Here is a 21477-nt window from a genome sequence, read left to right on the forward strand (position 1 = left end):
GTCAGGACATTCTTTTCCAAAGCTTATTTGCTGTCTGTCCCACTTTCCACAAAGTTAAGGTAGTACTGCTAAAAGGTTATTTTTTTCCCCTTTCACAAGGCTGTCCTTGTACCTCACCTTGCAATATTTAAGCACCTGATATCCCAAACCTTTCCTGGTTAAGGTAGCTCTAGGATTCCTGCTTTTCTCCTGCTGGTAACAGAGTCAGAAAACAAGGTTAACTAAATCACATTTCAACTTTATTATAAAATTATAAACCAAGCTTCCGTACCAAAACTAGTAAGTTTAACTATCATAGTACCGAGAGGATTTAATAGAGAATAACATGCCATTTCAAGTAGAATATTAACTTTAAAATATTTAAACTATGTACAGCATACATAAAGCACATAAATATTCCCATTTACTTTATTAGTTCAGATCACTATATTCCTTTGGATTATTAAACGAGTCTTCCAGATTTTGATTTAACAAGCAAAACAGTGTAGTCAGAAGGTGCTTTTCCCTTCAGAAAGCACATCTCAGACCTCAGATGGGTACCTCTTCTCATTCATAGAATTTCTGTCATTGATTTGCAGCTTAAATATATTTACCATACATAGAAAATAAATCTACCCTGTAAAAGCAGATCTGCCCCCAGGGGAATGATCTGGCTCTATACCCCCAGTCCTGAGTTATTGACAAATGACATGAATTCTCACAGTGAATTTACTAATGAGACTGTTCAAAGCTTTGTGTGTTCTCTGTATCTCTTAAAGATTTCCCTGTGAATCTCCTGAAGAGTCAACAGTAAATGCTTACCTGCACTTCTTTTAACATGATTTGTATCAGTCCTCATGCTGGAAGCTGATAAACCTCAAGCCAAATACTAGAGAACCACCTGAACAGGGGGAGAAAACTCAGCATTTTCAGTTGAATAAGCCACAACAGCTGTCCTGCTTTTATCAGGAAGTTCAGAGGCCACCTCAGCAGTATAGATATAGAGGCTGTTAGCTGTGGCATGATGGACACCTTCATTTTAAGTCTATAATCCCTACTTGTAAAGCAGAGCCCCTCTGCTCTATGCCAGCCGAGGGTGTTGCCACTCATGCAGCTTTAAAAACTGCACATCAAATATTGCAGAAGTTGATTTGCTGTAACCCAGCATTGCTTTAATAGATCGTAGGATGGCTTTAATGATGCTTCTGAACTGCATTTCCACTACTCCAGCAGCTTTAAGTCAACACATGTTTTATGCCAATCCACTCTTGACACCCACACAAAGATTTAGTTTGATCCATGTGATAAAAGGGAAAGTTGGGCAGGAAAAGCTCACAGCAGAAGATGCTCAGGTTCAAAAGTTACTTGGAATGAGTAGGCAGCCCCATGGTGGCAGAAAATATAAGGCATCAAAATTCTGGAACTTTGAGCCCAATGGACCAGCCACCTGCAGGCCAACGCAAGCCAATCTGTTCTCTCTAGCAAGGCTTCCAAGAGAACAAACTTCCCAAGGATTGCTCCAAGGGCTTGTGATTGTCAGCTGTCACACCACAGACCTTATCCACCCTCACAAGCAGAACGATCACAAAATACACACTTTTGCTAAGCAGTCTTAATGCAACAGGGCCATAGTAAACAGAAGCTTCTGCACTGAAGATCACTCCTCATTTTATTGATTCAAGGGAGATAAAAGTCCACCTCTGCTTTCTTTCAGTCACCTGTACTTAACTATGATTGTATAGCAATAGAAATCTTACTCTAGTTCACAAAATCTAAAGTACTCCAGCTGTGGATTCTCAGCTCCTTAATCACATGAAGTGATTGCTGACCTGTATTATAAGGAAACCTACAAAGTCAAACAGACCAACAGACTGCACGTCCCTGTCCTGTTGGCACAAACAATGAATACCAGGCAAGGTAAAGCTCTATGTTTCACAATCTTTCACTACCCATTATTTTTTCCTGTAATCTAGAGCCCACCTTCAAACAAAACAATACATCTTCTCCATAATCCTACTAGGCTAGAATTCTCAAGATGGAAATTGGAGGCAATCTACCTGGCCTGCAAGCAAGAGAAGCTAATAAATTTAGGGGATAAAAAAAAGTAGGATTTTATTCCTTGAAAACTAAGCTGTCTGTGGGTGTGTTGCCCAACACAATGGAAGTAGAGTCAATATTCAATAGCAGCAAAACATGTCACTTTTTGAGACAACAGCCTGCTCTGTTTTTTGTTCAGCAAAAAAATAGGAACCTTCAGGATCTATGGTGAAAAGTGAGGCATCCATTTGTCTCCCACCTGTGGATCCAGTTACTCTAGAATGGAAGTTGCTAATTATTTGTCTGCTGCTGGCAATAAGCTCCAGGGAGTCCAGGCACTGTGGTGTAAAACAACGTGGTGGAAAGGGCACAGGCAAACATGGCTTGAGTAGGCAATTCCCCAGGCTTCATCCTTCCCTCACTTCCAGCAGGGCCTGTATCTTAATCTCTGACCTAATTTGTTGTAGCAACTTTGCCTGTTTTTCTAACAGCAGATGAGGCTTTAAGGCATCACCAGTCTCCCTTACGCTTACTTAAGACTTAAAGACATGGACAGCCCTTATCACGTACTGCCTACATATGGGACACTCACTCATTCGCTTTCCACACTTGGTGCAAGTGACCATGTGGCCACACTCGAGCAGGACACAGTCTATGGGCAAGTCCATGCAGATTTTGCAGAGGTTGTCCTCCACAGCAGTGAGCCCAGCACCACCTACGTAAAGAAGAGAGATAAAGGTACGTTATTGTGCAGTCTGTGAGCTGTCTTTACCCAGCAGCTTCTGGTGTATTCACACATTGAAGCTTTGCATCTACATTCATGTGGGTATATGGCTGCTCCCATCAGCAGGGAAGTAGGAAGCTTTAGCTTTTACACAGTGTTTTCTGCACAATGGAAATGAATGTGGCAGCACTGAGATTCTTAGCACTGACAAAAATGAAGCAACACGTAGAAATATCACTTACCAGTTTGATCATCGGTGTCAGAAACTGCAACATAAAGACAGAAAAAGATTTAGTGGGAATAGGAGAAACCAGGAAGAAAGTTCCTCAAAGCAGAACTATCACTGCACTTCCAGCAGCCCCTTGTGCCAGTTTCTTTAGTGTTAAACAACCTCACCCATGTTGCTGAGCACACACACACTAACAGGTAGCAGTAACCACAGGGAAAGGATATGTTCCATCAAAAGCACAAAATACAGCAAATTGTAACAGTGCTGTATGCTTCTATTTCAAATAATGTATAAGTATATGGGTAATTTTTGTTTTGTGGTTTTGGTTTTTAATTACCAGAAACTGCACACTGGGACCTGAAAGTCCAGTCAGATACACTGTAGCACACACCACTGTCTTCTCCTCAGTCAGCTGTGCAGAGAGCACAGGAAGATCCCTTTTCTGATAAAGAGAATGAAACCAAAGCACAGGTAACCACAGCAGTTCAGCAGTGGGAGCCAATTGCTGACCACATGCCTGCTCTCAACAGGCCAGCTGCATCTCAGTGGTTTATGGCGAGGCACTTTCCTGCTCACTCAAGTCAAGTGATGAAAGCAGTTGCAGTCATCTGTCTGTAGATGCAATCAGCTGATCTGTGGGTGATGCAGCAATGTGCACAGTCTGCCACAGTTAATGAAATCCTGAGCTGGTTCTCCCTTACTGCTACTACAGGGAAGTCGCTCCCCACAGCTAACATAACACTCTCCTAATTAACACTCAAAAACTGATGAACAGTTGAGCTACTTTCACTATAATGTGTATACTACAACATAAACCTTTATTCTCACTTGCAAGAAGAGATGTCAGACAGAATTTACTCCCTTCTGCAACTGTCTGTAGAAAAGGAAAACAGGTACACACTTGCTAAGTTTCTTACCCAGATGCTGAAGGTCTTTCTCTTTATAAAGGCGAGTCACTCTCTCTAGCAGCTCCCACTTTTCACAGCAGCCTTTGTAGTTGACAAAGTTGCGAGCAAGGATTTCCTTCAGCTGTCGCACAGACAACTCACTGATGTCTCCTATGCTTGTCAGGTCAGAAAGAGAAGCCTTCCTCCCCTGCACCAGGTTATCTTCTGAGTCAGTAGACTGAAAGGGAAAGAACTTGGAATGATTCTTGTTCTCAACACCTACCATTATGATTTAAATGAACTTTCAGCATGCACAGGGAATTTATCAGAAATACAAATCCTAGGATGGAAACGTATCTTTCCTATGGCGATAGCATCCATGTGACACCAGTTCCATAATTGGAGGACAGAATGATGGTAAAGAAGGGGCTTGGCAGGGTCTGGGGGTGTTCAGTTCAAATTGCTGTGTTCAGCCACCCATTTCTCTGTAGTAGTGATTCTGTGGTGGCAAATACAACCTGGAAAACCTGATGTTCCTTGTTCTTAGTCTCATTCTAAGACACAAACCTGTGTCTCCTCCTCTGTTGGTGCTTCTGCTGCATTCTCAACTCCTGTCATACCAACTTGGCTTGGAGGCACATACCCAATTTCCTAAAAGAGGAAATAAAGCTTTCACCAACACCACGTTTCTGCTTGTCCTGAGGGAAATAATCTTTACAGTTCAACAACCCCCACACACCCACCGCACTGACAAATGGCAGCACAAGTGAAAAACTGGGCATGCTGGCAGAATTGTTTCCTGTGCAGCACATTGCACACCGGGTATCAGCGCAGGGCTCTTCCTAAGACCATCTCTGTAAAACTACCCAAAGTCTACAGGTACAGAAACACCTCCTCAGCTCGTTCTGGATCAGTGAATGACCAGCAGAAACAACACCAGAGAAAGGAAGGGTGGTTGTTCTGACCATCTAATTAAGTGAAAGGAACTGCAGTGTAATTGCAGCTGGCTGCCCCTCAGCTGTCATTCCCCTCTGGTTCCCCTGCTGACAAATGAGGCTGTAATGTTACCATCCTACTTAAGGAAGTGGTGACTTGCTAATGTTTACAAAACAAAAGAAGAATATCAACAAAAAGAGGACCTGAACTGTAGCAGGATGTCCTGTGAGTCAAGAAAGGAAGCTGAAACGTATTACAGGGCAGTAAGGGAAGAGCACAGAGTACAAAGGTTACAAAAAATGGGATTGGAAGCATCCATAAAACTGGAAAATGAAGAGGCCCTTTAAATACCTGTGGGTTGGTTTTTTTGTTTCAAGTCATTTTGGGAATGTTTTTGTATTAGAGACATCTGCTGAGGAAGGAGAACGTAGATAATACATTGACTTTCACTGCCCTGGTCTACAGGAAGTAAATATGTCCATTAACTTATGTAACAGGACCAGGAGCAGATGTCAAACATTGGGTAAACTTCCCAGACCAGATAGCAGAAAGACAAACAAAACAAAAATCAATGTAAAAAAAAAGCAAACCTTTACAAGGTTCATCAGAACAACAGCAGTAATCACAAACGGGAGATTAGCAACAGAGCTGGGGCTTTGTCTTCTATTGATCTGAGTGCAGGTGACACTAAAAACTCTGCCCATCTCACAGCACACTTGCCCATCACTTTCAGATGGAGGACTGCTTTGAACCATGCTTGCACTCAAAGAACAATGACAATTGTATGTAACATTACATTAAGTGGTTGTCAGTGTTGTCAACATCAGCACAGAGACAGATCCGTGCACCTGCTTTTTAAGCAGGTATCTTTAATGTTAAGTTTCCATGGCACATTGCCTGCTTGGAAAACCTCCTGTGGCATCTTAAAATAGAGATGGACCACTCTGCAAAAGATGCTTCTGGTTAGAGACTGTACCTCTTGGTGTTCCTGAGCTAGTGAGCTAGAGATGGGATCTGCAGACACTGGAGACGTGTTGTGTGAGGTAGGAGTGGCTGTGCTGGGTGGTGGGAGAATCACAAAGTCTTGCTGTCCAGAGGCACTAGTATTAAATGGGTTTGTTCTCATCTGTTCCTCCTGGCTAAGTGCTGGTTGGTGGCCAAGAACCAGGAACACCAGGTCCTCCTTCTCACGGCACAGCTCGGTGGAGATCTCACGGAGCGCCAAGTAGTCCCGCAGGTCCTTCACCTTCATCTTGATCAGCTCTTCCCGCTGGAAAGCTGTGGCTCGGACACGCTGACAGAGGTGGCAGAGCAGGGGGCCACCTTCAGGCTGGCTGGAACAGGATGTGCAGAAGTTCTTCTTACAGTCCAAGCAGATGTGCTGGCAAAGAGAAGGGAGCAGATTCAAACAAACCCATCGTGCCTTGAGACAGCAGCGCAGCAAGTGCAGCAGTGGTACCTGGAAGCCAAAGCAAGCTGTACCCCCCATCAGAGCACCATCAAACCCTTCTCATTTACAAATGGCACCATGTACGTATGGATGCTCCCAGATGAGAAGGACTGTTCCTAAGAGCAGATAGCCAGAATCCTCACAGTTCATAGAAAACTCACAGCAGAGACCAGCCCAGGAAGGAATATATTCTGAAGTAACTGTGCACCACATTCATCCAAGTTCATCCAGACCTGTTCATCCAGTTGAAATCACAAGATACCTGCAAGGCAGCTGCCTGCAGCATAAAGCCCAGCCAGGCATTGCCTATAAAACACCACTCTGTGTGTCAGAAAAGCTCTAACATGAGAGAGAACTGCCTAAAACATATCTCCATTTCTTACTGCTTGCTATAGGCAACTGCCACCAAAGGAAACTTCTACACAGAGGGTATCTCCGGTCATGAAAACCTGAAACTCATCTCAGAATTGCTTTTCCCTGGGGGAATGCCAAGTAAAAGGGGCATTCATCAGTCACAAACAAGGCAGAAAGGACAATCTCCACTTACCATCCAGTTCTGAGAAGTGTTCTGTAGCTTGGTCATTATGAAAAATACATTTTAAAAGCTCTGAACTGACTTTTTTTTTTTGACCTCAGGATTGCGGGAGCAATGCAGTTACTTAGAGAAGTTTCAGGGTAAAGACAGAGCTTCCTGGTTGTGCTGGAGTGGGAGAACAAGCACTGCAGGAAAGCCAAATCAATGGAAAGGAAGCCATGTAACTCCCAGCAACCCACACTCTGCAGGGCAGCCATCAGGAGAATTGAGGGGGATGAAAACCAAACAAATGAATGCACCCCGTGCTTTCCTCCAGCTGGAAGGAGCCTTCCCTGTGCTCAGACTCCCACACTGACCCACAAGGGAACACACTCTATGGCCAAGGACCTTCCAGCCCCAAACTGTGCCTCTGTGCCCAGATATCACAGCCATGAGTGCAGTACCAATGCTGTTATGCAGTGTGTCTCTTCCAAACAGCAACACCACAGCCAGCCCCGGTTACCTATCATGCACTCAAGAAGTCAAAACACAGCCAAGCCTCCAACCATCAGCTCCCACTGCTCTCCATCTTCAGGGGAAACCATCCCAGCCGATGCTTTCAAAATTACATTTAACATCTTTTAATGATGCTCCAGTAGTTATTGAAAAGCAACTTACAAGTACATGCCTGGCTCACATGTTCCCTACCCCACTCCTTTCAGTAGGTGCCACACTACATGAAAACTAAAGACAGTTATGATTCAGATTCAAGTACTTGAAATGCCATCATTCTGCCTTTTAGCTGAATTTAAATCATTGTTTAAGTTATCCATATGGTCTGCAATGCATAAGGAATTCACATTTCACCCATTCTATTCCAGCACAAGGATTAGTTGGACACTAGAGTTCAGAAGTACTGTCTCTCCTGGGACTAAACACAGAGTATTCTGTGGTCTTGTTGCATCAGAGTGAGTTTTCATACATAGCTTGGTCCATATCAACAGAATTAAAGAATTAAGACAGCTTACAAACATGTCAGTTTTTCCTCTAAGTTGTGTATACAGTTCTTTATGTCAAACCCCCATCTGGAACAGCCTTCCTGCAGCTGCTCTGCATCACCACCTGCAGCCATCCAGCTCCAGTCAGCCCCTGAGATCCAGCCCAGTGGCCAGGCTGGCAGAAGGGGCCCATAGCTTAGGAACCCCCCATCACAATACAGAATGTAAGCCTCACATTTTCACAGATAACACAGAATGGGAGCAGCTGAGACAGAAGCACACACTGTACAGGGCTGTCCCAGTTATAAGACCAGCCAGCACCAGGGGAAGAGCAGAACTCACTGAGGGCTGAAACATCTCATGCTGCTTTTCAGCAGATCCCAACAACTCACACACCAGAGCTTTACCTGCTGCTATATTCTCACATCTCCAGCACTATTTGCTACTACACAGAAGAGTTAACACGGGATTCAGAATAACTCTCTGCAAACATTTGCAAAGACACCACAGGAACAGGACAGCATACAGACAGCACCGACAGCCACGTGCAGCGCTTGCACTATTCCCAGCTGACTCAGACTGCTGCTGTAAGGGCAAAGCCTGAGAGCACATAGAAGAGGAGCACCCCCCAACTTCAAGTTGTGATGATTTCTGGAGCACATCCCAGTGTGAAAATCCATCAACATCCTTGTTGTTCTAAGAGTAGAAAGCAACAGCTGGACCAGGACTTACCACTTTCTGCTACTTGCCTACATGAATGAATAGATCACACACTGAGGCAGCAGAGTTTGGACTCTGAACAGCTTTCTTTACTCAAAGCTTTTTTTCAAGCAGCACTATAGGAACCACCACACCCCAATAATATCCGTGGCAGAGTTTGCCGTCTAATTAAAAGACCTTGTGGCAACAATTATTTTGGCATCAATATGCTCCCAGTTGAAGTCTACAAACAAGATTAAATGGATTAGGTCTTTTTGTTTGCACCAAGCTTCAGCGATGCAACACACAACTTTAAGAAGCCTCTATGACTTTTGCTTTGCAATAGCAGCTTGGAAGAGACACATGGATTTTCCTCTACTGAAAGCAGAGAAACTATGATGCTTCTTAGTACAATGGGTTTTTACTTTTCAAGGGGCAAATTAAAAGCTAAGTGTTGAATGTATTGCTCCTCTAAGTGAACACAGCTAGGAAAGCCAAGATGGAGGTTATGCCACCTTCAGCAGTGTCTGCTAATGGCAAAAGAACGACAACAAGATAGAGAAGCAAAGACAAGCTGCCCTTTTCCAAATGGTATCCTCAAACCAGATGCCGCCAACACACACCTGCTCCTCTTCATGTTGGCTCTTTGCAGGTAAGGGGAGGCACAGTGCACACTGCAAACTGACCATTCCCTTTCCACCATGGCAAACTCTCACAACTCACCTTCCTCAAGGAGCTGTCGAAGTGCAGCCCGCACGCTTTGCAGCTGTGCTCAGAAGCAGTGGGTGATGGGAAGGAGCTGTACCCAGGGTTGGAGTAGGCTTGGGCACGGGCTCCCTGCGGTGCCTGCATCTCCTCAGGTGAGCCATCCAGGCAGAACCAGTTACAGCAGCTTGCCCACATAGTAACTGAAAGGGAAAAAGCAAGTAAGCATCAGTAACTCGAGAAAAATCAAGGATTAACTTCCAGTAACTTATTTGGGAAAACAGTTGCACACATAATTACTTGTTTGTTTTCTTGCAAGGCAAATAGTGACATATACACCCAACCTAAAATCCCAACAGCTCAGTACAAAACACAGCTCTGCCTTCTCAGACCACCCATAGAGAAGAACCCCAGAAACACACTGCTGTAAACTTGCTTTGGGAGTTACAGAGGAATTAGAATCCATCTGGGCATCCCGTTTTCAGAGCACACACACACACCACGTGTCACCACGTTCTGGTAAACAAGAGCACAAACTGCCTCCTCTGCACTTCTGCCTTCACCCTGCAGCCCCTGGTCTAACAGTGCAGTGATGGAAGACGAGCTTTGTGCAGTTGTTTGTAACCATACAGGAGAATGAGTGAGAGCAGGGCAGGCTCTCAGTGCCACACAGCCCTGCAGGCACCGACAGCAATGCTGCAGTGTCAGCCTGGTGCTCATTTCCACATGCCACCGCTGTCATCCTGGATAAGCGGAGGTAATTATTGCTTGATAAATACATCCAGAGACATTCCATCAACAGCAATAACACATCACCCATCTGTATGAGATCTGCGCTGCAATCAAAACACATACTTTAGATATCATACACATAAAGTCACTTTCTGCACATTGATTTTCAAGCCATCAGCCCTTCACAAGCGTTAACACATCCCAATATCACACAAAAGCACTGAATTTGTGTTTTAAATGGTGCTGCTGGGGGTCTGTTCCCAGGAACTGCAAATCTAAACCACAGGAGAGATCCCTGCACAGTGAAACAAACATCCCCAGGCCCTGCAGCAGCGCAGGCGAGCGCTCCTCCTGCTTCAAAGACCCCCACAAACCAGAGGCCACCCACGAGAGCACAACACATAAATGCTACTGCCCACCCCCAACACTTTGTTTTCCTAACAAACCCACTAATTCACTCCGGAACACTGCAACATGTCAAACGTCAGGGAGAGAAACAAGGGAGCGCACAAAGCAGGATGGGATAAGACAGTTCCACATTCAGCTGATTTGTGTCAATGCTGGGAAACAGAAAAGCTGACAGCAGCTACTGACCAGGCTGCCTCTGATCCATGGGCCTCTTCCCAAAGACACCTTCCATCATTATGGGAGCACGTGGAAACACGACAGCCACTCATACAACACAGGCACACAGCCTGCAGTAATGGATGTCAGGTTTTAATTACTTACAAACCTCTGTGAATAAGTCTGCCTGCATGCAGGGTTTGCACTGACAGATGCTCCACTGAAATCACTTTGTGCTGATGTGCGACAGCCACACAATCAATTCACCAGCAACTCAAGGAAAAGATGCCAGCAAGTCAATGCTGCAGACAGCACTGACAGCAGCAGTCTTCATTCCTCTTGGATACAAGTTCAAGTTCTCATCCCATACACTATCAGAGATGCATTCATAATACATGCCTGGGTTTTGATGCTTTCTATGTTCACTTTAAAAAACAGCATTTTAAGTCAGGCTCTTGCCATATCTCTTACTTTACATGCAGTATTAATGCCAACACCTTCCTGGCTGGAGCAGCAGAGACTGTCTGCATGCAGGATTTATTACACATGTGGGCTCTGGCTGTACAGCTTTATGTTTGAATAGGAAAAGAAAGGGAATTTATTTGTTACAGAAGTGCAAACCATAAGGGACCCGAGCAAGCAAAACCAACACTGCTCAGAATCTTTGAGCTTTCAGCTCTATTTAATAAAGCTCTCCATGAGCGTGCTTGGTTGCTCAGGAATGTGGGGAAAGGAGCACAGTGGCACCAAGGAGACACTTGAGCGAAGGGATCAAAAGGAACAGAACCCCCTCAGCAGCTGATTTGGTTCCCACATGAGCAGAAGTCTCCTCCTCCCAAGGGACCTGCAGCCACTGCTGACCCTTGAAGTCACTGCAAACAGAGAAGGGTGCCAAAAAGGGAGGGAAATGCAAAACAAAGAGCAGCTCGGCTGCTGAAATCTGTTCAGAAAGCCCAGCAGGTCATCAGGACTTAAAAATATTCATCTGTTCCTCCAGCATTTTTAAATTGCTATTTTTATGTTATTATTCCATGCTGTATCCCCTGCAAAATTCAACAGATCCCACTTTAACGAAACCTGTTTTGCCATGGCTGAAGTATTTAAGGAGTTAACCAGTTGGTGCCTCGTTAAAAGCAGACTATAATTGCTCATTAAAAAAATAAACAACATGGCTAAACCTTCACTGATAAGGAACGTGCTGCTAAAATTAGTTCCACTAATAAACTACCACTCAGAAAGTGAAGTTGCTGCTTCCTTGGGCACAAATTAGCATTTACTTGAGCAGGTTATTCTGTAGCCCTGCTATCAAGTGACATTTACTCAGTCTATGTCACAGGCACACAGACCTGGATTAACAATGAATAGGAGAAACCATACACTGGGGCAGGAGGGAAAGCCAAAGGCAGCATTTACAAGAAGCAGGCTGTCCTCTGAGCACAGCATCTGTAGAGGTGGAGGCTGAACCAGCATGGAGGAGAGGAGACAGGAGACCAGGAGCCAGCCCCATCCAGGTAGGAGGAAGCACAGCTGTCTCATTCAATGCTCAGACAGCAGCTTTGGGCACATTACTTTTTACCTGCAGATGGAAAAGTCGTATCTATGAGCAAAGGTTCACACGTGCCCAGCGTGACAATATGCCTGTGTTGTAAAACCTCATAAACATCAGAACTGTATCACTGCTGGAAACACAAGAATTTGGCAAAGAGATGGATGTTTTGTTCTGGAAGGACTCAATATTACTTATCTCTGCTAATCCAAGTCTGCTATACTGACAGTCTTTAGGAAGACAAACGTGACCGCTTCCACACACCGAGGAGCTGTGCCTGCTTATACCTTCCCCATAGAATGCAGAGGGCTCACGGCTGTTAGCATAGCTTGTGCTTTTGGGTAACCCACCTTCAGCTCCTCCTACGGCCACAGCTGCACTCCTTCAGCTCAGTGGAGCAGATGGGAAGGCTGCAGCAGGTGGGAGCAGGAGGTACACTCATCCCAGTGCACTCAGCTGGGGAAGGAGCACAGCTCGGGGCTGCTCCTCAGAGCACAGGAGCTCAGAGGAAAGCAATTTGGCTGCACACCAGCATTTTAATCAAGGAAGTGACATCCACTCACCGCAGAGCAGAAAGGAAACAGTGCAGCCCATCGGTGCAGGGCACAGAGCTGTGCAGGAAGGAGCCAGAGAGGGGCCCAGCACTGCTCCACTGCCAAAATGCAGCCATGCTCAACTATCGCTGCCTCCAGAAGTAAAGCAAAGTATTTCCTAGTTACACTGCACAAGGGACACCATCACGCAGACAAAGACCCCTTTATAACGCTATCCACTGAGTTTACAATGGAGCACATCATCTGCAGTGTAAGCACATAGAGAAACTGCTTAAAGAGAGGAAAAAGTTAAGAATTGGAAATCTCAAACATGAGGAAAAAAATACAGCTGGTAGTCCAAGAATACTTTGGAGCTTTAGCAGTGCTTATCAGCAGCTGAGTTACAGTTCACAAGCAGAGTGCCCAATGCTTGCTGCTGCTTTGTCTGCTGGAAGTTTGAAGGGGAAATCACCATTTCCTTGAGAACCTGGAGGATGCTCTTAGCAAGCTGAAGCATTTCTGCAGCACTGCACAGGAAGTCTTACCTATTTTGCCTCAAATTCCTTCACCTCAAATTATTTGGAGAGAGGAATGGATCTGACAGCCTGCCTCCCTTCCAACACAAAACGTGGTGTGCTCTCTCGCATCAGCTCAACATACACATCCCTGAGATGAGGTCAACTGCAACAGATAGCATAAAGTCAGAAAGATGAAAGAAAACACTGGAAAAGTTAAGATTCCAAAGTACTCCATTTTGTTACCATACCTGCCTGGCACCCTGTGTACGTGTACCTGCTTCTGTAGCCATTATCCTACGTGCTGAAGTGAAAGTAAAAGGGGAAGCACTGCCAAAAGTACAGCATTGAACAGCCCAGAATCCAAAGATCACTGCATACCATTTCAATCAGTACTTTTCATGGCAAGACAAAATTGATGCTGCTTTTTGCTCTATCATTTTTTCCTCTTTTCATCCACAGCATCACAAGTCTACTCCTGCTGGAAATAAAAAGGCATTGAGCTATGTCTGTCGAAACCCTGGGGCCAAGACTGCAGCACAGCACCTTCCATTTTGACTCAGTGATGTACCCATAGCAGTTGATCACAACTGCACAACAGTAGAGGGGAGGCTGATGGGAGAACAAGGCAACACCCCAGGCAGAGCTCCTCCAGCAGGATGGGCGCACAGCAAGCAAGATGCATCCCACCATAAATCACTGTGAGGACTCAAACTCCCTGTCCCATTTAGGGCATGAGGTACAAGGATTTGCAGAGATGAAGTACTCTAGAGTAGCTGCTCCCAAAATAGAAAGCTTTAAGCACAATCTCAAGCCTTGCAGTTTCACTCATCCAGAAGCTGAGCTTCTCTTGGAGGTGATGCTGTGTTAGCACTCAGAGATGCATTAAGTCTGTCTGAAATTGGGATTGTAATTGGCATTATGCTCTCAAGACCTACTACCTCCATCTCAGACACCCAGGATCAGAAGCACTGATGAGCTACAGCGGAAACCTCCCAAGCCACTTCTCAGGGTTAGTTTGAGATTCACTATTTAAGCAGCACACTTTGCATCTTCCTTTAGAAACCAGAAGACAGCCTCAGGACTCCAACACACAAAGCCCTCTCCTTCCCCCTCGCTCCATAAACCTGTAGTAGAAAAGACAAACCCAAGGAAGCCATAGGTGTGAGAAGGGTGATTGAGAAGTAAAATAGCAGCAGAGATCAGTGCAGACTGGCAGGCAACCTCTCACCTGTTCAGCTGCAGCCAGAAGAAAAACTAGTTTTATTTGGCTAGGCCAAAAAAAAGATATGAATGTATATAACTTAGGTACATTGCAACAAGTACAAACACCACTTACACATTTCTTAGCTATACTTATTCCAAATTCACTTGAATTCAAATCCAAACCAGGTGCTGAGATAGGAAAAATGCCATGTTTTCAGGTTGGATATTAGGGAAAACTTCTCTAAAAGAGCAGTGAGCAGCACAGGGAGGTGGGGGGGTCACCGAGGTGGTCCAGAGCCATGGAGATGTGGCACTGAGGGATGCAGGCAGGGAGCACAGTGGTCTGGGATGGGACCTGAGGAATTGAGAGCTCCTTTCCAACCTGAATGGTTCTATGACCACAGCTGGAATAGTGTGAAAGCTCTGCTCTCCAGCTCACTGGAATATCTCTGAGTTTGCAGGCAATTAAAGAACGGTGGGCACAGGGTGTTCTGCAGCACTGGAAAGCAAGGGAACTGAATACAAGCATTGCTATTTAGGCAACAAAGGAAATGCTGAAACCCCCAAATCAGTTCATTTATGGCTTAGTCACCTCATCTGCAGGCAATGAGAGAAATACCCACCCTCATTTGTGGTGAGCTGGTAAAGGTGAAAGCTTGAGAGATACTTTGAAGTTCTTCTCTGAAAGCATTTCCATAGATATTAACAATCATTCTTCTGCCAAACAGCCTTCATTTAGCACTGAAGCATTTGAAACTGAAACTTGCTTACATGTAACCCTGCATAAGAGCTTAAAAACTGAGGGAAAGTGCAAACCTTACCACCCATGTCTGCCAGCAGAACTAACAGGAACTACTCACAGCAGTCAACAGGAAGGATGACGTTAAGCAGCCCATCTCCAACTGCCTGCAGCACCCGCTTCTAGTGCAGAAAGGTTCTCAAGCTGGCAACTGAGCAATGGCAGCAGCCAAGGAACTGCGCCTCTCTTCCTCCTTCAGCCTCAACCTCTGCAGAACATTAAGGATTTGTAACCCCAAACCACTGGGGACTGAAACCTTGCTTTGTTCAAACAAACACCAAAATAAATCCAGCAACTACATTGCCCATCCTTTTTGGATAGTGAATTGAAGGGTAACATCCTGCAGAGATGCTGGTAGAGCTCACAGCACTAAGACACAGCTGGGATTAACAGTGACCAAAGCAGAGCCAGGACTCTTGAACATGAAGTGGTTGCTGGATCCTACCTGTAAAAAATACTTACTTTCTTCTCAGCCATTTCTATGTAATAAAAGCCTCAATCAGCTTTTAAGAACTCACATCCTTCAGATCCCAAACTTTGGTCACCAAGAGGAAATCTCCCATATGTGGCACAAGTAGGTCCATGTTTCAGCTCATGGCTCTTGGCAAGCCCAGGCATTGAGACATCCTGAGTCAGTGCTCCAGAGATCACTGGGTTTTATAAACCACTCCAGCTGTTGGGATGGGCCTTTGTTTTGTTTTTAAACTTGCTTTGGAGTTACTTCTCTTGCACTTCCCAGCACAACATCCCCTGCTCCCATCCTGAGCCCTCCTTTTGCTGCTGAACTTTTGGACTCATGACCTGCCCCATTTTTCTATTACATACACAAAATCAGACGCCACTGATTGCTACTTAAGGAAAAACAGGACCTAAAGTTCAACAGCCTCCATTAGGAAACTGCTTTCAGATTAGTCATTGAATAAATAACAAGGGACAATTAGGGGTGAGGATTCCTGATTTCAGTTTCCAGCTCCATCGCAGATGACCTTCACATGTGATCACTTCAGTGCTCTGTGCCTCAGTTTCCCCAACACAGAGCAGATAATGGAACCAAGACAACGTTATTTCTTCAAGACATTGCTATGTCCACATTAAGTCAGATGCTTTCAGATAAAAACCAAAGCCTGCAGAAATAAGGCTCTCCTGAATGAAGAAATGCTGACAGTGAATGCATACTCAGGACCTCCTTGCAGCTTATTTAAAGTTCAGAAGGTTTGCTAAATACTCGCATGCTGTCTCCTCCATAACAAGGAATCAAGCTGATGGACCAAACAGACAGGAGGAGCTGGTATCCTTCTCTTCATGTTTGTTTTTAAATCAGCAGAAATTTAGGAACTACAATCACACATTCCAGATCTAATTTCAAGCTCACATCTGTTACCCAGGCAGAGCAATTAAGCCTTACCTTGTATTATATCAAGAGTCCCATCCCGAACCAGGGAACAAGCTCAGGCTCCCATAGCATTACCTTCCCCAGTTACACTGCTTGAAAACCCAGCAAGGAGACAGGACCATCACCTCACTGCACAAAGCCAGGTCTTTCATGAACCAGGCTTGGGTTTGCCCTGTGTTTTGTGATATGAAAAGGCTACATTGCCCACTGCTGAACACACTGTTCAAAAGCGTGACAGAAACAACAGCTAACATAGCAGAAAGGTGAACTGAAACTAAAACCCACGCAACTGTATTAAACTGTTAGTTCATATCTCTAAAACATGCTGTCTGAAACTCTTTAAATGGGTTTTCACCAAGGAAAGGTTCAGAGATGATATCAGCACCGCTATCAGATGAAGCTCTCTGCAGGTTGAAGCTGCTTTAACTGCACCGTTTAGCTGCGTACAAGCAGCCATTTATTGGCGTTTTGAATTCCAGCTGCATTCCCTATGCACATTCTGTAGGCACTGCAACTCAGTGTGGAGACGCCAGCAGCAAGCTAAACAACATGGCAATTCTTTTCAGGAATGTCATTCTGAGGGAAGTAGGAAATAACTGAAACAAGAATTTCAATAGCAAAAATCAGGCTGGGAGCTGCGTTCAGATCAGAGAAGCTAATACCAAGAGTGGTAAGGGCAGGGAAGCACAGCACAGCCTGCTCTGAGAGTGATGGTACCCATTAATGCAGACCCCCACGGTCAGGCTGGAGGGCTCCGAGCACTGATGGAGCTGTGGGTGTCCTCATGCATTGCAGGGAATGGGACCAGATGGGGGTCCCCTCCAACTCAAACCATTCTGTGATAGTAAGCACTAGGAAAAGAAAGAGCAAGGAGGCCACTGAAAAGAAGGCAGAGGGTTTTAAGTCTATTCTCATCACCTCCTCATGTTTCTCCTGCACAGGACATCATGCATCTCACGTGGGAGGCTGTGCATGGAGAGATACACACAGACTGCATCTGAGTAACCCACACAGCAATACATGCAGGAACCAATAAGCCCCATGCTGAGAAACAGGCAGTATGAGTAACACAAGCATCAACCGGGGGAAACCTGAGTCCTGTGCTCCCTGAGCACCTTCATAAGCACCACCTTCAACTCCCATTTTTTGACTATACACTTAAAAGGGAGCAGGAAATCCACGCTTTACGTGGAATCCGAAAAATAAACTGTTTCCAAACTATTTGGTAACGTTTGCGTGATGGCCGCGAGGCAGTTTGGACAGCTGGGTGAGCAGCCACAGAAGCTGTGTTTCAGAACAGCCCTGCCTGGAACAATTGAAACTTTCTCCAGGACGAAGTCCACACACAGAGCACAGTGTTCCCCTGCGACAGCACAACAGTTTCATTATTGTTTAACTACTGAAAAACAGCTCTGACAATCTATCAAGCCTGACATCTCAGCCGCCTCAGCAGGCCAGGCGCGTATAGGAAGGGGCTCGAGGATCCGAGAAGGCAAATTAGTTTGTTAATCTAAACAGAGGAAGCGTTTCTTTTGGGGAATAATTTGCTGTTTTGAAAGCTGTTCTGGAAACCGAGGGCCTGTTTGTCCTCAGAGTTATCATATGCGAGGATCTAGAAAGGAAAGCATTGCATCCAATTCATTTACTCATTAAAATGGAGCTTTTTAGATGCACAGCCAGGCGGTCCCATAGGGAGGGGATCTCCCTGCAGTACAGCAGCAGTTCCAGCCCCATGTGCTCCTTTAGCATCAGCCTGCAGAAACCAGTCCACAAAGGCACAGCTTAATGTTCTTCAAAGCTTCCCCCACAAACCTTCTGAATGTGAAAAGGTGTCAAGAGGAAAAGCGAGCTGATATTAGTATTTGAGCCTACGTAGAAATACAATACAACCTTATTCTAAGGTGGGTTTTTTTTGTGCTGGAGCACAAAGCCTGATTGAGGCTGAAGTGAGAACCTCAAGGACCACTAAAATGAAGAATTAAGAACAAACAGCCCTTCAGAATGCAACAACTCTTTTTAAAGCAAGCAGTACCTGCAGGAACACAGATCTAAATGGGCAAGGAGGGCTTGAAGAGGCTGGAATGAGCTCTCAGCTCTAAGAAACCGGCTGAGAAAGAAGGAGAAAAATCAAACTGTAAGATCCCAATCTGACAGCCATACTCTGTCTCATACAGAAAGCTGCAGTTTCTCAACCTGGCAGTGCTCCCTGAAGACTGAACAACCACCTTCAGAGGGATGAACCATCTGGTGACAGAACCCGGCCTGCAGACATGAGCTGCTTCTGACATCAGTTCAGGGCAGTGTAACTCTCCCACTCCAGCTCTCCCCCCACCTGTGAGATGGAGAGCACAGTTACTCATCCTGCAGAGCCTTCTGGCTCCTGAGCTCCAGCTGGTATGAGCTCAAAGCACTAATCTCTGCCTTCTTGCCATGACCTTCACTGGGAAGGAGGGGAAAACCAGCACAGCATGGAGGATACAGACAGGTGCCAGGGGAAGGGGAGACTGCAGGAAGCAAATCCATGCCATGCTCCTGCCCCAGCTCAGACTACAGAGAAGCACCAGGTTCCCCCATGTTCATTACCACGCACCTGAAGCTCCTCTCATCCAGCTTAGGGGCAGATCCCAATCAGTTCACCCCAGGAAGAGATGTGCACACACCTCGCTGTCTCTCCTTCCATCAGACATTACATTAATCTCTTCTCCCTTCCACCCCTAAGCAGCCAGTTCAAAGGCACAGGAGTTGCTCATTTCTTATCTCTGGATACTCCTCAGGGCCATTGAAAAGCTTCAGAGAGCAGACGCTCCAAGACACCCCACATACATACAACAGAGCACTTTAAGAGATGGAAAGGTAACCTACACCTAGCAAAAGGTGCCTTTTCCTCTGTGCATTGCAGCAAAGCCAATGGACACAGCACAGGGCCAGCATTTCCCCTGGCTGGAGGTGAGGATGAAGAGCACAGCTGAGCTTTATGTGCAGCCCCAGGAGAGTCAGCAGGAACAGATCACTGCAACCGATGAGCACCTGACAGCCTGCCCACCTCCCAAAGCCGCTGCAAAGCCTAAAGCACCACTTTTAATAACCCTTCTATGTGTAGCACTGGAGATTCGTGCTCTAGCCTGACTGAGGAGTTCGCATCTAAATTATGGCTTTAAAGCTATTCCAGTTCAACAGAAACTTGAGCTGTTAAGCACTTATCCATGAACACCAACGTGATGGCAATCAGCTTTTAATTAAGCCCAATTGCTACCAGGCGAGGGACGCCCACACCACAGAGGGCTCCAGCTGGGGAGCTGCAGCAGGGTTCATGCAAGCAGAGAGAATTGTCCCTAATAGAAAACACAACAATAGCCTGTGCAAGTCATTTGGTTTCATTAGACCCAATTGTTCTACTGAACATAATTATACTTACAGAAGCAAAGGTCCCTGAGAATGAAGAGAACTTCTTCCCAACCACTGTGAATGCAAAATGGGTTAAAGAGATAACACTGTGCAGTGGAGCACGGCAGGGTCTAGAAACCATAAAAAACAGCATTCAGAGCCAACAGCCTCATGCTCCCCTTCCCAGCTCTGTAAAAAGAAGGTGGCAGTGGAAATGACAAGGGAGAAATACTATTTCTTTTCTCACGTCATCACATACATGCCTTAATTATCGCTTTATTTAGAATATAAGGGTCACAGCTTTTAGGTATAAGCTGCATTGTAACACACAAACATGGCAATTCATGCAGCAGCTGAACCAAATGGTGAACTTAAAAGGCACAACATGAGCTGGAAGGGACCCACAACCATCACAGAGCCCAACCCCAGCACTGCAAAGCACTGCCCCAAGAATGGGAGCACACAAAGGTACCACAGGAAAAGGGAGAAGCCCCGAATTGCCTTTAGCTGGGCCGAGGAGGAGGAAACACACAAAGAAAACACTTCTACATCCCAGCAACTTACACACAGCCCTGAATGTACCTCAACCAAAGAACCGGAACGCTAAAACATCCCCTTAACATCAACACCCCCTTAACATCCATTTAACATTCCCTTAACATCACCTTTAAATCCCCTTTAACATCCCCTCTATCCCCGCAGCGCTGCTGGAACCCCTCGCTTCGCCGCCGCTCACATCCCGAGGGGAGGCCGACAGGTGTCGGCCACCGAACCCCACCGAGGGGTGGATCCTCCGAACCACCGCCCCCACACCCACACACCGACCCCCTGCAGCCCCTCTCCCACCTCCCGGTGCTCCGGGTCCCTTCTCACCTTCCCCTCAGCTCCCCCCGTCCCGCGGTGGGCCCCGCTCCGGCCCAGGCCGCGGCTCCTCCCCGAGCACTGCGCTCCGCGCGGCGGCGGCGCTATGGCAACTGTGAGCCGCGGCCCAACCATAGAGGAGGCGGCCAGAGAGGCGGCCATAAAGGGTGTTACCCCCCCACAACCTCCGCTCGGCACGCCCCCATGCGGAGAGGAGGTCTCTCTGGCGCCCTCAAGCGGACGAGAGGGGATTGGGGAATGAAGGATAGTGGGTTCGAGACTCCAGGCAGACAGATCAGCCCCACTGCAGTGGCACAGCCAAGTGCTGACCTCAGGAATGACTGATTGAGCACAGGGAGAAAGGCTCCATTAGGATTTTTAGGTCAGAAACTCATTATGACCTACTTTAACTATGCAAATTGAGTGAGAAGCTGAGATTTTGCCGGCGCAGGTAACAGTGCTGTCACCTGAAGCCATCGTTGTACCCACACCAAATAGCACCCAGCACCCACAGCAGCAGCACCAGGAATCCAGGACTGCAGCAACAAACCCCAGACTGCAAGCAGATGCTACAGACAAAACCATAGCACAGCACAGCTCTCCTGCTCATAGGGATCACCCCGTGAGTTCCTGCAGACAGGAAAAGTGCCCCAACACAACCAGCCCCAGGCCTGGAAATCCCAGAGAAGCACAAAAACACAACTTGAAAATGTATTTTACTCTTCTTGCAGCACAGCGGTGCTTTAAAATGCTGCAGGGCTGTCAAAGTGGTGGGATCGCATCCAG

At 46.1% G+C, this 21477-nt stretch overlaps 1 protein-coding gene across 9 annotated transcripts; it reads right to left on the bottom strand.

Moving 5' to 3' along the window:
* Positions 1 to 217: 217 nt before the first annotated feature.
* Positions 218 to 20776, bottom strand: RFFL (ring finger and FYVE like domain containing E3 ubiquitin protein ligase). 9 transcript variants are annotated; one of them, XM_015880636.3, is made up of 8 exons: positions 20704 to 20776; positions 13079 to 13214; positions 9177 to 9361; positions 5769 to 6173; positions 4424 to 4507; positions 3887 to 4094; positions 2983 to 3006; positions 218 to 2731 (listed from the first exon to the last, which is right to left on the bottom strand). In XM_015880636.3, the coding sequence occupies exons 3-8, from the start codon at positions 9354 to 9356 to the stop codon at positions 2550 to 2552; spliced, it is 1083 nt and encodes a 360-aa protein (XP_015736122.1). In that variant the 5' UTR covers positions 9357 to 9361; positions 13079 to 13214; positions 20704 to 20776; the 3' UTR covers positions 218 to 2549. The 9 variants fall into 9 exon arrangements, with proteins under 9 accessions (XP_015736122.1, XP_015736121.1, XP_085378459.1 ...); XM_015880635.3 differs by lacking the exon at positions 13079 to 13214; XM_085522333.1 differs by lacking the exon at positions 4424 to 4507.
* Between the last annotated feature and the right edge of the window lie 701 nt (positions 20777 to 21477).

This window comes from Coturnix japonica, chromosome 22 (genome assembly GCF_054131305.1).
Source record: "Coturnix japonica strain WE chromosome 22, WE-NBRP24, whole genome shotgun sequence".
NCBI lineage: Eukaryota > Metazoa > Chordata > Aves > Galliformes > Phasianidae > Coturnix > Coturnix japonica.

Coding starts and splice junctions, on each gene's coding strand:
- RFFL (XM_015880635.3), bottom strand. CDS start 9,356: ATGTGGGCAAGCTGCTGTAACTGGTTCTGCCTGGATGGCTCACCTGAG. Junction 6,174..9,176: donor TCGACAGCTCCTTGAGGAAG/GTGAGTTGTGAG, acceptor TCTCTTTGCCAG/CACATCTGCTTGGACTGTAA. Junction 2,732..2,982: donor TGACACCGATGATCAAACTG/GTAAGTGATATT, acceptor TTCTTTACGTAG/GTGGTGCTGGGCTCACTGCT.